General features: G+C 36.4%; 2 protein-coding genes across 2 annotated transcripts in view; one reads left to right on the forward strand and one right to left on the reverse strand.

Annotated features, from left to right (window-relative positions):
* Window positions 1-2742: 2742 nt before the first annotated feature.
* LOC145988727 (uncharacterized) overlaps window positions 2743-17368 on the forward strand; it is a 45214-nt gene continuing 30588 nt past the window's right edge. Inside the window, exon 1 of the mRNA XM_083123842.1 lies at window positions 2743-2901. The gene's annotated coding sequence lies outside the window, so the exon portion shown is untranslated. The remainder of the gene's footprint in view (window positions 2902-17368) is intronic.
* Window positions 12558-17162, reverse strand: LOC145989379 (uncharacterized). Its single transcript, XM_083124723.1, has 3 exons — window positions 16791-17162; window positions 14540-14781; window positions 12558-12879 (listed from the first exon to the last, which is right to left on the reverse strand). The coding sequence occupies exons 1-2, from the start codon at window positions 17140-17142 to the stop codon at window positions 14540-14542; spliced, it is 594 nt and encodes a 197-aa protein (XP_082980849.1). The 5' UTR covers window positions 17143-17162; the 3' UTR covers window positions 12558-12879.

The raw sequence follows: 17368 nt of genomic DNA on the forward strand, positions 1-17368 counted from the left end.
TAATTTTTAAACAAAGTATAAAAATAAGAACAACATAACTTAATGGCAGTTGTTTAAAATAAGATAAAAATTCCTTTAATACAAAAAGAAAGTGTGCATCCCCATTCTGTGAACACGAATTCGTTTGCCTGCAATGAAAGTATGGATTTTTATGTTACGACAGGAAGCTTAATTTTTGTTTCGTCTATTCCTAAAGATTGTCTAGCAACTCGGGCACATCATAGAACATCATAGATAGTTCAACGAAACATAATGGATATATTAAACCTTGACATACAAGTTTTGTTGGAAACATATATTTCACTCTTGTCTGAGGCTGAACACAATACGGAACATCAGAAGTCATACACATCTAAATTATCGCATTACGGAAGCAGGAGGTGTAAAAAACTCCCACAGCGAACTCGTACGTGCGATCTGTCGAGGGATTTTCCCTTCCTCTTCTGGTCATAATTCCGAGCTTTCTGTGTTTAAAATGCAAAAGGGAGAAAAAAGATTTTGCTTGTTTACAATGTTTGCAGTGGGAAGAAAATGTCTTAGTTTCTCGCAAGAAACACGACTTCACTTTTAGTCACACTGCAATATAAAACACTCCCTTTTTCCTGCATTCTTTCGTGAAAGACACTACATGGAACAGTAAAAAAAATAATCTTTGAGGTTTCACTAGATTTAACTTGGGGCATAGGCGTCCGGGAGGGGAGGGCAAGGTGGGCCGTGCCCCCCCTGGAAAATGAAAGTCAACAAAAAATGATGTATTTCACACATATAATTTCATTTTAGCCACAATAATATGTGTTAATTATTGCATGAACACCATAAATTCAAATTTAAGCAATGTTTTTTAGGGAACAACTTTATTTTGGGGGAAAATGTGCCTTGTTTGCCCCCCTTGGAAAAAAAATACCTTCCTTGCCCCTCCCTGGAAAAAATCCTGCGGACGTCCATGACTTGGGGTCTATATTAGAAACTATACATATATACAGTCATTTGTAAAGGTGATGTAATCAGCACTAAACTCCTCATTTAAACATATTTAATTAATTTAGCTTTATTCAGAAGTAAATTAATATCCAAATCAGCTAAACTGAAACTGTAACCACACATGCTTGTGGAACTTGGTCACTCAAAAACTCCTAATATTTAAAATGTAAATCTTAAGAAGAATATATGGATCTTTGAAAGTACTTGGAGGATACGAACTAACAATGAACTCAGTAAAACAATACGGAATGAAAACAACATAAATGTTTAAATCACAAAGATTGAGTGGGCACGTAAATAGTATAACTGATGCAAGGTTAGTAAAAAAAAATATATTAATGGAAACCATTCGGAACACGAGCCTTAGGCAGGCCAAAGAAATAATAAAAGATTTCAGACATGAAAGTGAAAAAAATAGGCGAAGAGCTACCAGAACAGGAAAAACTGAGAAATTGTTGAGGTCAAAGCAATCAAAATATGAAGTTGTAGTGCCTCAAGAAAAGAAGAAGAAACACGTTGAAGAAGAAAGAGGTAGAGAAACATAGTGAGAATGTGATACAAAAACAAAGGGAGAAAGAAGGATAAAGAAAAGCGATATAGAACGAATGAAAGGAAGAGAGAATTGGAAATGGAAAGAGGAGCAAAGCAAGAAAGGGTAAAACAAAGGAAATAGAGAGATACAGCGATAACCACCGAAGCAGATATTTCGTCCACCCATAAGCTGCCCGAAATTCTCTTACAACAAGGACATATCTAGAAGGGGGGAGGGGGTCCAAGGGGTCCGGAATTTCCCGAAAGATTCATCTAGTTCAAAATTAAATATGTAAGATACTTGTTTACTGTTCTATGTATAATATAAAGTTGATTTATTTCCGCTGTACATACATAAAGATAAGGATTAGATTGTGATTATACAGCTATACGTTGGCAGTGCCTGCGAAAATCTATGCGTATCACTACTACTAATAATACGCATAAAAATAATAATGAGGAGCAAACAACCTTTTTTTGGTATTCAGTGAATAATTTATTAATTTTTTCACTTCAATGTCTTTGGTAGGACATGTTTATAAACACATTGTAGTGATCTTAACTAGATATAAGCTGAACAATGAATACGTGCTGTTCCATATCTATTCTGATATTATATTTGTACTTCTTCATGGAATAATAACGATAGTAATTTTTAATTTTATTGGCCTATTTTAATGTTAATATTATTAATAGACATATTAATTTAAGTAATCTATTAATTATAAACTTTGTTGCTCTTTATTATTATTATTGTTATTGTTACACGTGAAACACTTGGTTCGGACCCCATCCGAAACAGTTCTATCAAGTACAAGCTGTGAACACATCTGATATGATCTAATTTCAAAGTGACCTTTTTAGTTTCCTGTCTTACAACATACATGGAAGCTACACGGTGTCATAAAGAAGGTAGAATAAGTGGTGCGTGACATTATGTCAACCAAAGGCCAAAAAAGGACGATTCCGTAAGGAAAAAATGGAATGATTTTTCGTTGTTTAACTTGGTTTGGGGGAAGGAAGACCTTGAACGGTGTTTTTGTTGATGTTCTGAAGGTGCCAAGGTTTACGTGATTTATTACAGCTGCGAACACAAGAAACCGAGCCTGCGTGTGGCCAAAGACTTGTTGTTTTTAAAAATTGGGCAAGGTTAGGTGTGTTCCTGTGTAAGGTGACGTTCCTCCCTGCCTAGCAGAAAGTGAAAGCGTGCATCGTACTGGTTGACGACGCGGGAAACGTTCAGTGTGCGCTTTGCAGTTGCGAGGAGAGTTCCTCCTATCTTACCGCTGCAGAAATGACTTCAACGTATCAAGAAGGGAAATCAAGTTGCTGGTCCGGAGTTGTATGAAGGCAGGAAGGAAATATCAGTGTGGGAAGTCCGAAGTATAGGTATGTGTAATTTGTCACACTTTTCAACGTTTGTCGCCAAGACTTACCAAGCACTAAAAATTAAATATTTGTTTACTATTTTGTATGGTCGAAGGTTAATTATTTATTTTCGCCGACTTACACGAAGGCAAGGATTAGGTTAGGATTGAAGATTTATGCACACTACTACTTAGATTAATATGTATAAAATATTAACTAGATTTAACATCCTTTTTTATGATTCAATAAATATCCGATTTTTTAATTTTTTGACATCTAGGACAGTTTTTTTTTTGCGTATTTTAGCAATCTTAACTACACGTAAGCTAGATAATGAATACGTGCTGTTCAATTTCTATCCTCATACCGTCTTTTACCTATTCATGTGATAATAACAATGTCGATTACTTTACCTATTTGAATAATTATTATTATGAATAGACCGATTTCTTGTCTTACCATATTAATTATTATTATTATTTTTATTTGTGAGACACTTGGTTTGAACCCTTCCCAAAATATATTTCTAGGGGAAGGTTTCGCATTCGAATTCCGGAACTTGTAGTTATATGATCAATCTTTCTTTTTGCTCTCGCTTTCTATTCCTCCGTTTGTGATTCTTACTCGAAAAATTGTTCTGAAAAAGTTCTCATGTAGGCTGTTCGGTTGGGCTTAGACTATTTTACGGTGGGCCAGAACCCACCCTTGCTCAGCTGATGGTGACGCCACTTATTATAATAATTTATCATCCTTGTCGCCTCGGTGGCCGAGTGTAGTTGGTGCTGGACTCACGATCATCAATGTTCGAGTACTTGTACAGTGTCTCTCAAAAGTTTTAGGACAACGACATTTTAAACTAGGCAACCCAATTTACACAAGCCGTTGGTGGGTTGCGTGCAGTGTTAGGCTCAATTTCAGGGTTGCCACATGCACAATAGATATTTATAAAATACGCGAAAGAAATATAAACAAGTATTATTGTATAAAATTATTAAAAATATCACTATTATATCGCAAATGACAAAATTCTTTCTGAAAGAAAAAAAGGGTTTTCTAGTATTTCATCGCTGATGAGTCTACAGTAAGGAAAAGAGGTGAGAGGAAACGAAAGGTTACAAAGGAGATGAGAAAGAGAAAGCGAAAGGAGAAGAGGAAAAGTAGAGGAGAGAAGAAAGATAGGATAGACGAGGAGAGGAGATGTAGTGAGGAGAATGGAAAAAGATTCGAGGAGAGATGAGGAAAAAAAGAACAAAGAAGAGAAAAGAGGAGGAAAACGAGAGGAGAGGAGAGGAGAGGAGAGGAGAGGAGAGGAGAGGAGGAGACGAGCAGAGGGAAGTGGAGAGTAGAGGAGAGAAATCGAAAAAAGAGAGTGCAGTGGAGTCGGAAATCTAAGACAGGAAAGGAGATAAGAGGAGTAGAGAAGAGTGGGATGGAGATAAGATGCGAGAAAAGTAGGGAAGGCGGTATGAGATAAAAGCACAACAGAAAGAGGGAAGAGAAGAAGGAGAAGGAACTGGAGAGAAGAGGTAGTTGCAGAAAATATCGTCTGAGCGTCAAGAATGGATGCATTGGTCAAATTATCGACATGAAACATTCAATAACATTTTGAAATGTATTGGAGAATATACCGTGCGTCCATTTCGATCTGCAGCCGAGAGATCGGGAGAAGCGTGGCGGGCGGCACTGACGGAGATGCCGACATTTGCGGCCTGAAATGCCCGCTTATTTTTATGGACATATACAGACATTTATATAAATATTGCAAAACGAGCACTAACCTGTGTTATAAGAGTATGGTTTTAATTTTAGTAGCTTAGTGACTGTATGTGCCGATGATTTTGACACGCCCACCTCTTGTGAAACACGGCGTAGAGGTTTGTTTGGAGAACGTTCTAACGCTGCACCAATATCATGGAGTTTTGCTTCGGTTAGAACACGTCGTTTTTGCTTAGGTGTTTTAAAATTTAACGATACAGTTTCTCGTAATTTAAGGACAAGATATCTAACCGTATCTCTGTGTGGAGTTGAAACGCATGGGAATTTCTGTACAAATTACCTACACACGTCTCTACACGAGTTTGTTTTCACGTAGGTACGTGTCATACATAAAAAATCTTTGTTCTAACGTGAATCTTGCGGCTGGCATTCCAATCGTCTCACTGACACGTCACACATACACACTACAATAACACAAACAAGTAACTGCAAGTAACCAAGAATAACACTCTTGCGCACAGTACGAAATTAACACGCTCTTGGTTTACACTGCTCGCCACTATATTTACAACTCTGTCTTTATCTAGTCGCGAAGGAACAAAAAACTCGCGCTCGGATATTTCGGATTGCTAGGAAGCTCACGAAAACTATTCACTTTTATCGGTTTCGTCTGCAGTGTAATCCTGATACAGTGTTGCACATTCGAAACCTCCAAACGATTCCCATCGCCACAAAACTCTTTCAAGGATATAAACTTAAGCAGGACGTTACTGATCAAAACCATGATTAAAATGCTTTTTTATCTGTGGCTCTTAACATCGTTTCTATAGCGTATTTATTTGTGTATATAAGAGCAGAACTTGGATGAATTACAGAAGAACTTTTGCGTGTTATAACACAGGTTAGTGATCGTTTTGCAATATTTATATAAATGTCTGCATATGTCTAAAAAAATAAGCGGCCATTACAGGCCGCAAATGTCGGCTTCTCCGTCAGCGCCGCCCGCCACGCTTCTCCCGATCTCTCGGCTGCAGATCGAAATGGACGCACGGTATTAGATCGGTGCGAAATGCCTTTTGGCTGAGTTCAGAGCAAATTAAAATCTTGCATGTAAGATCTTTGAATTTACCTGCGATTACACCACTAAAAAAATGAACGTAATTTTTAATATTTATAAGAATCATTCAATTTTTCTCTACTTCTCGGTTCGTTGAAATTGAGATTTTGTAATTCAATATTTCCCCTCCCCCATCGTTAATTCCAAACTGAATCATTCCGTTTCACACGCCGTGGACAATGAACACAATGGGATATGTCTAAAACTTACGAAAATTTTCTGCCACCGGAAGGGTTTGAACCTACGACCATCAGATTGACAATCCTGAACGGTAGCCACTACCCTACAAGCTTTCGCTCCTTAAACAAGGTAGAAGAAGGACTACACCACGCCTTTACCTTCGAATGAAACAACATTTTTTTTAAGCATTCTGTCCCTCCAATATTGTAAATGTCGTTTGGTATACGTGTAGTTGAACTTTTACTTTAATTTTGAATTGCTTTCTTGTAGTAGGCTTTAGCAGATATCTTCGCGAAATAATTTTCGAAGTGATTAAAAACGATAATATTGGTATTTGTGAAAATGCGAGTTATTTCTTCTAACTTATTATTGTGATTAGACATTACTAATGGAAAATATCTAGAGGCTTGAACATTACAGGACGATGTTCTTTTCCTGTGATACTGTAACAGACAAAATGCTTGTTTACTGATGCAAATCTTGTGTCCAGAACAGTCTTATGAAATGTATTTGCTGTTGCGTAAGGTAACACGAAATAATTACACCGTGTGCGAAGTACCAAATCTGTGCAACGATATACGTAAACAGGCGGAAAATTTTATTCATAAAATCATGTCACATTTGACAGTATTAGTCAAAAGAGAGACTCGTGGGACACTGTGTTAAGGTGCTGGACTAAATCCTTCTAATTTTTCTTCCTCGAAGAACAACAATTTCTAAGGAAGAGCAACAGTGATGATCTTTCTTATTTCTTTTAAATGCTTACACTTTCCTTTAATTGGGTTAAAAATAAATAAGAATATTGCTTGCATTTCTGTCATTGACGTAGACCAGAGAGAGAGACAGACAGGCAGACAGATATTACAAAATAGTTCAAATAGTGCGAGCGCCATTAAAAAGTCATGATAATTCTATGTTGCGTAAATAGAATTATTCATACAATAAAGAACATGTCTAATTGTGAGTTAACAAAAAAAACAATAATAAAGAGACATTTTCGCATCACGATTGCAGTTCGAAATAGTCGGGAAATTGAATATAACGTACTGTTCTGACTAAATCGGTGAACCGGACGTCTGGTAGCCTTGCATCAATGATTATGAAACTAAAACCACCCAATATTGCAGCTTGAAGACTTTTGCGCAAGAAACAGATTCATTTATGCAAGAGCAAAATTGAAATTTTTACACATTTCAAAAATCGACGATGTTATTTTCGTATTTATTTATAGATTCACATTTAAATATTTAAGGGTTCGAGGGGGGAGCATGGCCCACATGGCCCCTCCCCTGGGTACTGACCTTACGTAGACAGTGGAAGAGAAATTTTGGAGAACCTTTCTATTAAATTTAGTATTTACATTCACCTTATGCTCAGATAGGTTAAACCGTTTATTGACAATCGTGAACTTTTCGTTTAAAGATAATATTTGGTTTTAGACGACAGGAGAACATTGGTCTTTCGTGCTCTTTTGAGAGAATATATACTTCTACAATAGCAATCGCGTTCGGAAACGGTGAAAAAAATGACTTGGTTTTCAAAGGCAGACAAGCTTGGTAGTCTAGCTTGCTCGCGATCAAAGCGACTCACTCACGCTATTCAAGGCCGCTTCTTATCGCAAAACACTGCTTCGATGCACAATGTCTGCACCCAGCACGTTACAAGTGACCAGAGTCGAATTTTAAAGAGAATCTGAACAATGGTAGATTTCATCAGAGGCGGCTAGGTAGGCACCAGCTCAACATGCAATAGTTTAAGTGATAATTCCTGACAAACAAAAAACCGTATTGAATAATTATTGGGATAGTAATACGTGTATCCGCTCCTTTTTAACAATGTAAGCTCGAAGACAATCTGTATTCCATTTATTTATATTGGCAACTTGGTCAACCGGAGGTTATTTTATCGCCTTCGATAATCGAATTGTCTGATCGATTATTTTTTGTTTACCCAGGAACATGCCCCATAGGAGATTTCCGAGACCGGGTTACGCTACTCACTCGTAGCTCCCCAATTTTTTCACGATGGTGGGTTGCCACCGGTCCCATACACAGGCCGAGAACCTAGAGAGTGAGCATAGGCGGACTCGAATCCATGCCGTCCTGGAGTCGGAGGTCACGGAGGAGAACTTTTCTTATTTTACCTTTGGCTAATCGCGACGATGAGGATGAATTATGAATAGAAAAATAAAGAAGGTCACGCACAACGTAGAGGACGATCTTCAACCTCTTAGGTTGTCGAGTTCAAGCCCTAAATATGAGAATTTCAACCTTAGACGACCTCAATTTCAAAATTATAAACAAAATGCCTACTTACACTAAACTTCTCATCAAGGCCAAAATAGTGTGTAACTGTGAAACTACCCCTGAATACAAATTGACATTTTTTTCCATGTGAGTAAGAATTAAATGTGTGGCATACAGAGATAGATGATACCTTTTGAGAAACAATTAACTGTACCCTGTCCCAGCATCTCTGGAGCAAAGCCGCGCATAGCGGAAGAGAAGTGGAAAGAGGGGAGAGGGGAGAGGGGATCGAGTGGACAGAGCGAATCACTGCACGCTGATGGGAAGGCTGGTAACTGCAGTGGTTTTCCTCCCTCCATGCAATCCCATTCCTCTCACGTGCTCATCGCTGCTCAGATACTTGTTTTCGTTCACCTGCTCCAGAGATAAGTGGGACAGAGTGTAGTTCGCATACATGTAGCAAGTAAAGAAACTTATCCCAGAATGAAAATTCCACATAGTTTTAAAACGTTTTTTTAAGCAATGAATGATTGGAAATCGTGCCAAAATCTAGTGGTCGAAAATGAATTTCAAGACATTTCATATCTATTCACCATATTCCAAGTTATAAGGAACTATTTCGTAGATGTTCATGAAACCGTTATAAAATTACAAATAAAATATATTCACAAGCTTAGATATACTAATACGAAGAAAGTAATTCAGAGTTAAATTTCAAATGCATGTGTATAAAGTAATTCTAGATGTACAGAGCTATATCTGAGTATTTAACTTTTTTTGCAGATAACGTTTACAATATTGAGGCGACAGAATAATTAGGAACTGTAGCTCCAAGAAAACAAAGAGCGTAGTGTATTGGTTAGAGTTCTTGAAAGCATTGCGGTCCCATGTTCGATCCTCCATACTAGATGTTCCTTAAAAAAGAATCCCTTAAATTAAACAAGAGCATGGTAACATTATTTGTAATAGCAGTATATAATGGCTACATTGTTCTGCATATGGAATATATAAGAAAAAAAATAAACAAATAAATGAATTGACACACGTTCAACGGGATATTTTTATATATAAGATCGTGAATTATGACACTCTAACGATAATTGTGTACAGCTTCAAAGACATTGACAAATATTAATGAAATAACTATTTATATGTGTGGCAATTCAGGACATGCTAATTTTACCCCTTTTCCCACTTGAGTTCAATGCAAGGATACCTCCGCAAATATCGAATGAAAAGTTCTCAAAATGTGCAATTCTCCATTAAATGTTTTCGCCTAGTCGTACTACTTTCGTTTTCATTGTTACAAACAATACTTGTTTGCACGTTACATGCGAGTTACATCTACATTTCACATTGGTCAGCTCCTTCTACCGGGCTTAAGGAGCGAAAGCTTGTAGGGTAGTGGCTACCGTTCAGGATTGTCAATCTGATGGTCGTAGGTTCAAACCCTTCCGGTGGCAGAAAATTTTCGTAAGTTTTAGACATATCCCATTGTGTTCATTGTCCACGGCGTGTGAAACGGAATGATTCAGTTTGGAATTAACGATGGGGGAGGGGAAATATTGAATTACAAAATCTCAATTTCAACGAACCGAGAAGTGGAGAAAAATTGAATGATTCTTATAAATATTAAAAATTACGTTCATTTTTTTAGTGGTGTAATCGCAGGTAAATTCAAAGATCTTACATGCAAGATTTTAATTTGCTCTGAACTCAGCCAAAAGGCATTTCGCACCGATCTAATATATTCTCCAATACATTTCAAAATGTTATTGAATGTTTCATGTCGATAATTTGACCAATGCATCCATTCTTGACGCTCAGACGATATTTTCTGCAACTACCTCTTCTCTCCAGTTCCTTCTCCTTCTTCTCTTCCCTCTTTCTGTTGTGCTTTTATCTCATATCGCCTTCCCTACTTTTCTCGCATCTTATCTCCATCCCACTCTTCTCTACTCCTCTTATCTCCTTTCCTGTCTTAGATTTCCGACTCCACTGCACTCTCTTTTTTCGATTTCTCTCCTCTACTCTCCACTTCCCTCTGCTCGTCTCCTCCTCTCCTCTCCTCTCCTCTCCTCTCCTCTCCTCTCGTTTTCCTCCTCTTTTCTCTTCTTTGTTCTTTTTTTCCTCATCTCTCCTCGAATCTTTTTCCATTCTCCTCACTACATCTCCTCTCCTCGTCTATCCTATCTTTCTTCTCTCCTCTACTTTTCCTCTTCTCCTTTCGCTTTCTCTTTCTCATCTCCTTTGTAACCTTTCGTTTCCTCTCACCTCTTTTCCTTACTGTAGACTCATCAGCGATGAAATACTAGAAAACCCTTTTTTTCTTTCAGAAAGAATTTTGTCATTTGCGATATAATAGTGATATTTTTAATAATTTTATACAATAATACTTGTTTATATTTCTTTCGCGTATTTTATAAATATCTATTGTGCATGTGGCAACCCTGAAATTGAGCCTAACACTGCACGCAACCCACCAACGGCTTGTGTAAATTGGGTTGCCTAGTTTAAAATGTCGTTGTCCTAAAACTTTTGAGAGACACTGTACAGTGGGATCCACTAATATTGCTCGGCAAATTGTCCATGACTATTTTCATTAATTTTTCTCTTACATCCTGTGTGTTTTTAAGCGATGGATTTTTATGTATGCTGGTGCAGAAGTTGTCAACAGCTTGTTTTGAGTTTTCTTTTAATTCTTGAAGCTCTTATTGGGTCAAAAAAAGAGCACGAAGATGGTAATGGACAATTTGCACGGTAATACTCATGGATCCAACTGTACGAAAGAAAGAGAGATAGACAGACACAAGTAATGCAGTCTATTTTATACACAGAAACTAAGCAAGACAGCAACATTCTTAACACGAAGCGCGAATGAAATTGTGAAAGATCTCGTTTCCATTACATGCCTAACAAGGACCGCGTGAGATAATCGTCTACAGATGAACACTGCAGAGAACGCATCGTTAAATCCTACAGAGCAACACCAGCGAGTATTCTTCATACGCAGAGACTGCAGAAATATCGTTCGTTAAAATCATTATTCTGTGAAAGTATTCGTGGGTGAAGAAAAAGTCATTGAACTCAAGTCATTACTGAAACAATTTTCCCATGAAGCTACGGCCTTGCAAATAGCGTCGTTTGAGATGGAAGAAAAATTCAATTCTGATATGCAATTGACTGTCGCGAAAGATGACATGTAAATTAGTTCAAGAATATTCTCAGAATGTTGCGGAATCACAGAACATTGCACTCATCTCTAGAATGCACCTTCGTAAAGATATACCTATATGTATTGTAGGACATTATGGAATTAAATTAACAATTTCAATTTTGAGGATACTTATACTATTTACCTGTCTGTTACAAACATTATTTACAGGCTGACCATAATAAGGTGTATTATAAGTAATGTTGGAGTTGACGAGTCTTCTGTCATGAACAATTTCTTCATTGCGCACGAAGACACAACTCATACTTGTATAAATGTGGTGTCACGGTAAATCACACACACTCTTTCCTTTCATATTTATCATCATATAAAATTATATCCTCAATTCTCAATGTTTTAAAGCTGAATTGAATGAAAACATAGAGTACATAGAAAAGTGAATACTACAGTTCTCTAATTGCTCTTTTCCCAATTTCTTCCTCTCACTTTTTCTTTTCTATCTCTCATTTTCTTTCTTACTCTTTTATTTCCAGTTTCTCTCTATCTCTAATTCTTCCATTGTTTCTCTCTTTATTCTTTCCACTGTTTTTCTTTCTCTCTCCCTTCCTTCCATTGTTTCTCTTCTCTCTCTCTCTCTCTCTCTCTCTCTCTCTCCCTCCTTCCCATCCTTCCACTGTGTCTCTCTTGTCCTCTGCTCTTATCTTCTCTTTCTCTTTGACACCTTTTCGTCCCATCTTCATCTCTCTCTGTCTGTGTGTGTTTGTGGTTTTCATCATTCTCTTTTCCTTTACTGCCCTATAATATTCTCTCTTTATTTCTGTCTCTTATTCTTTCGTATCTCGTTCTCTGGCTTATATTTGCTCTACTCTATAAATCATTCTGAAATTCTCTCACGTATCCTAATTGGGTGGGCAGAAAAGTGGACTGAGACTATTTCCGCTGGCGACGCCTCTGGTTCGTCGTAAATATGGATTTAATATAGCGTCAATCAAAACGATACATTTTTTGGGTTAGGGAATTTTTTTAGCCGGACCTGCACCTGCCATATCCTGGTAACATTTCACACATTTGCATTACAAAAATACAAACGAAATCTGTCGATACAACTTGGTCTTTAGTTTTTTTTACGTCAGATTGATTTCCACACCTTATTTAATTCGTCACCTCAAGAAGATGAACAATTTCAAAGTAAGTAAGTAAGTTAAAAAAGAGGTGTAAAAATTGAACTCTGCTTTTAGAAAACGAAAGATTTATTACATTTTTCTAAACAAATTAAAACATCAAGGCCACACTCAAAAATTACACTCTAGTCGAGTGTAAATTTTGAACTGTTAATTTGATTTTGTTTAACATTTTAACATAGAAAAAACGTGACAAACTTTACTTTTATTCCACACATACACATGTCCACTCATTCACACACGCACGGCAGAAAGTTGAAAATAAATATAGCTATATAATAACAATTCTATATGAATCTTATAATATGCAATAATTAAATTATATTAAATATTTGTATGAGCTTCTGGTCCAATGCGTATCCTCTTTAATTGGTCGTTGACAACCTGAAAGAAATGTAAATTGTTTACTGCAGAACACTTTACAAATGGGTTCTTTCTTACAGTATATAATTTACTAGCACATTTTGGCGGTAGGAAATATATACTGCTGGACAATGAAAACCGGACACTTTAATATTTGACATCTGAATTGCAATAACAGCTCGCAGGTATATTACAGAATGTTCGGCAGATCATGTAGTACCATATGCACCATTCATAGGCTCGGACTTCGTTTATGCATTCGTACTTAATTCAGTTTCTGCAACATTTAGTTAGCCCTTGTACCAGAGCTTTTATCGACCCATTGCGTTATCACAAAAAATGCAAGTGTCCGGTTTTTTTTGTCCAGCAGTATATGTACATACATCAGACTATCAATAGTAAAAGAACTAAGAGAATAAATAATAATATTTCCATAACAATGCAACACAAGGATAGTATGAAAGCGAAAACGTAGACTATATGCTCCACATACATTCATTTTTGTCTTTTTTAGTTGAAAACCTACATACAATCATTCAATCTTTGATTATTAAAACATATTTATAATTGTCAGCTAATTTGAGGGGGATATATGACTAGAATTGCTATATCGAATGAATATCTTGGAGTTTTTACTTGAAAAAAAATCATCCATACCTAATTTTATACTTTCCACCAGAAAAATAATATGTGTATAAATGTTCAGTTACATAACTTACAAACTTGCTGTGACATTTATGCTTCAGAACGTAAATAAATAGTATGATAACGATGAGACTAGCTTTGGCAAGGAATGAGTTAATGCTTGAAGGCTAAAGATGGTCTCATTTAAGGTTGTTTGTTAGCGCACGGGATTTGCAGTAAAATCACAGGTCTGGGGGAGGTTCGAACCCCACAACCGACAAAAAGAAATTAGTTTTCCTGAAGAGGGAGAGGTGAGGTGCTCTCTCGAAATGTAGTGTTAGGATAAGTATAATTAAAAAAACAATGGACAATGACCAATTAACATTCCATGTTAACTCTATTGTTCATAGTCAGTACTCTGTTCGAAGTTACTGTAAAATTTACATACAATATTCTATCGCAAAATTTTGAGTCTGCCTGTTAATTTGCAAAAACGGGACACAACAGCTTTTTTAAAATTTTGAATATTTTATCATGTTTATTTGATTGTTGTTATTTACCGTCGTTTTCTGCCACTTTTGGCTAATAACGACGATGAGGATGAGGGATGATATGAAATTTACGAAGGGACACTCACAAAGAACACCCAGGCCGGCATTCGAACTTGGGACCCCTGGCGTCGTAGTGCACCGTGATTAGGGAGATTCTTTTCTTGTCACTACACAGAGATTTCGAGGCTCAGCGCTTATTGTCCAGGGCAGCTGTAAATTTTGTCGTACGTATATTTCGTTATCATATATCCAATTCACTACATAGAAATCTGAATTGCACCACAACCCTTGCATCTCTGTTCTTCTTAGTCATTATCTCTAAATAAATTTAAAGATACGATGCTAACTAGGGAGCAAAATTGACCTTGTAAATATTTCCTGCACTCTTTGAGTAATACAAGCACAGAAGGAATAATTCGAAACAGTTGACTGTATTTTAAAGACAGGCTATCAACAGAAATAAACTTTGCAGTTAATAATATCACACTAAATGTACTGCAACTCACCTAATTATAGGCAGGATAGCCTCCATAAGCACCGTCTATCTTCCCATAACTTGCATAGCCTTGGTTTTGCTTGTTGAATATTTTTGCAAGTCCAGTAATGGCCGCTACGACGAGAGAAATATTTCCTACTAGCAGAGCTTTGAATGCCAAGAATTTTGCTCCAATCACTCCGAGGGTGATCAAGAGGGCTCCAAAACCTCCAGCAGCAAGGAGAGGAATTATCAGTCTTTCCTTGTGCCCACCTGGAAAGGAAAGAACATGGCAATATTAGGAACATGATCCTAATAAATATATTGCAAATAAAAAGCCAACTTATTTTTTCAGAAGTTTGTCTCACATGTATTTTGAAAATTTTGTATTAAAAGATATACATTTCCATGCTTGGGATTTAAACCTATGACTTATATTTCATCTAAAAATTGTGGAAAGTTAGTTAGAATTGTTTCAGTGATCCTATAACAATGAAAAATGTATCTCTGTTGCACACGAATCCATGAGGGATAATATACATGTAATTGTTATAATGTTTGATTATAATGGTGTCTGTCGTCAATTTATAAACGAAAACAAAACTTTGTAGCTCGAAAACAAAATGTGAAGGACCAAATGAAAAATTGAAATTACTTGGGTAGATGCTGTTGTTGATGGGCTTTAAGGGGCACTGAATTTCGTTCTGTTATTTTCAATCGTACTAATCTTCCGAAATTGTTTAAACAGTGAGTGTCGCCACATTGCCTTAATTTGACAAGATTTTTCGTTTCGAAATGTTATTTTTAAGAATTACGGTTCTACAAAATTGAGTTATTAATAAACGCAAGTCTTAAGCACAAAAGATGAATAACTATCATAATAATAAAATATGTTGACGCTAACTAGGCCATAACAGTGTGAGGGTCTACGAGATAAACTTCATACACTGAAAATTTGAGGTAGCCTACCTGTGTTGCCTACAAAAAACAAGGCCCGCTTTAAAATTCAGATTCAGAACTCAATTTTCCGATTTGTGTTCTAACCTCGATGTTTCATACTACACCACGCGGCATGCATCATTTCTACATACAGTAATTAATTACAAGAGTACAGATAATTTTTTACTATCTGAAACATTATCTTTTATTTCTATGATGTCACCACCTAATTCAACGTTAGTAGTATTTCTATGTTCGAGTTCATCAGTAACCTTCGTAGCAAAATTCAACGCCGCCCTGAAATTTTGCTACTCAACTTTTACCCAAAAACTTGAAAATCGGTTCACCAATTCTTCAAGTTAAAAAATGTTTGATTAAGATATGGATCAAAAATTTGATAAAGGATAAAATTGCAATTATGTCTCTTAGGAGCCTTACTAATGTACATCGGAATAAGTGATAGGTTACGTAATTATTAAACAACAGCAGGCAGCCACTATGTTTGCACATTTTTAATCGAATTCAAAACGTGGACACATGTTTGCAAAGTAGATGATTTTAGCTTTTATGTAAGCCGATGATATTATAATTTGCTTTTATATAACCCAAGCAATGATTAACGTGGATAGACACCCATTTAACAATAATTCCTCTACAAATGATAATCTCTGCCACATCAAGGAATACACATGCTAACTTTAATTTAAATAAAAAATGAACCAGCTTTTGTTCTTGATGATTTCGTTTAGAATGTTTAGTTTCAGTAGTTTGACATTTAACTGAAACTGTCTACTGACAAGCATGTCGACTATTTATTCCTTGTAGTTAAAAATAAAAATATATTAAGGCACTTTTGGAAATCTACAATGTTGATTGTAGTAGGAACCTCTAACGAATCGCTCATAACTCACGTGATATGATAGAATTACAAAGAAAAGTTCCCTAAAGCTGTCGACTACTGGTACCATTTCCTTACTATTTCTATAATGTACCAACCGACAAAATGTAACTCTAGACTGTGTTCAATGTAGAGTGAGATGCATAAATATTACCAAGCAAATTGTCCAGCACCATGATTATTTTGTCTAACGCAACGTCAAACAAGCTGCTGACAACCTCTGCATAAGCATACATAAAATCACGTAGAATACAAGAGAGAAATTAATGAACATAGTCATGCACAATTTGCCGAGTAATACTTGTACATCCTACTGTACGTAAAATCTTAAACAGTACTTCATTCAACAACCTTCAGCAAGATTTCTTATGTAGAGCAAACCGTGTCACATAAAAGAAAATCACGTGAAAAGGCAAATGCTAAGCATAAAACAGAATATACTTACGTGCATCGTTGAACTTCAGTGACACATTTTCAACTAACTTTGGAGCAATGTCTGAAAGAAAACTGACCCAGTTCTGCTGCACTATAGCTCTAGCAGCAGCAGTCTTGGTGCTTTCGTCACCAGAAAATTCAAGATTCACTCCTTCCATTATATTCAGAGATCTCTTCTGCATCAATGCGTACAAATTGTTGAGAATTTTAGTTTTGACGCAACTGTAATCTCCTTCCTCCAAACATTGAGTGAACTGTCTTTCGACAAACTGATTGACTGGTGTTTTTTGTTCTTCTCCAGTGCTAGCGCTGGCTACACTGAATACTGCAACCAGCAGAACCAAGGCTTTTGTTGAACACATCCTTTTGGTTTGATGATCAGCACAGAATGACAATGTAATACCTTGTGCATATGCTTTTTTATACCGTAAAGTTCTCCTTTCTACCATCATCTAGTGTGTGACTATCAAAACTTAAAACGAAATAACAATTAAAAAAGGAATGTCGTACTACGCATTATGTTTGCTCCACGATTTATCAATAAAATGGCATTAAATGGAACACAGCTTGAATGCTAATACCTTGAAT

The sequence above is a fragment of the Lepisma saccharinum genome, chromosome 6 (genome assembly GCF_977018435.1).
Source record: "Lepisma saccharinum chromosome 6, izLepSacc3.1, whole genome shotgun sequence".
Lineage (NCBI taxonomy): Eukaryota > Metazoa > Arthropoda > Insecta > Zygentoma > Lepismatidae > Lepisma > Lepisma saccharinum.

Bases quoted from the DNA above. Each gene is read 5' to 3' on its own strand.
- LOC145989379 (XM_083124723.1), bottom strand. From the start codon at position 17,142: ATGTGTTCAACAAAAGCCTTGGTTCTGCTGGTTGCAGTATTCAGTGTA. The intron at 14,782-16,790 runs GTAAGTATATTC...TTTCCTTTCCAG, and splicing joins ACTGAAGTTCAACGATGCAC to GTGGGCACAAGGAAAGACTG.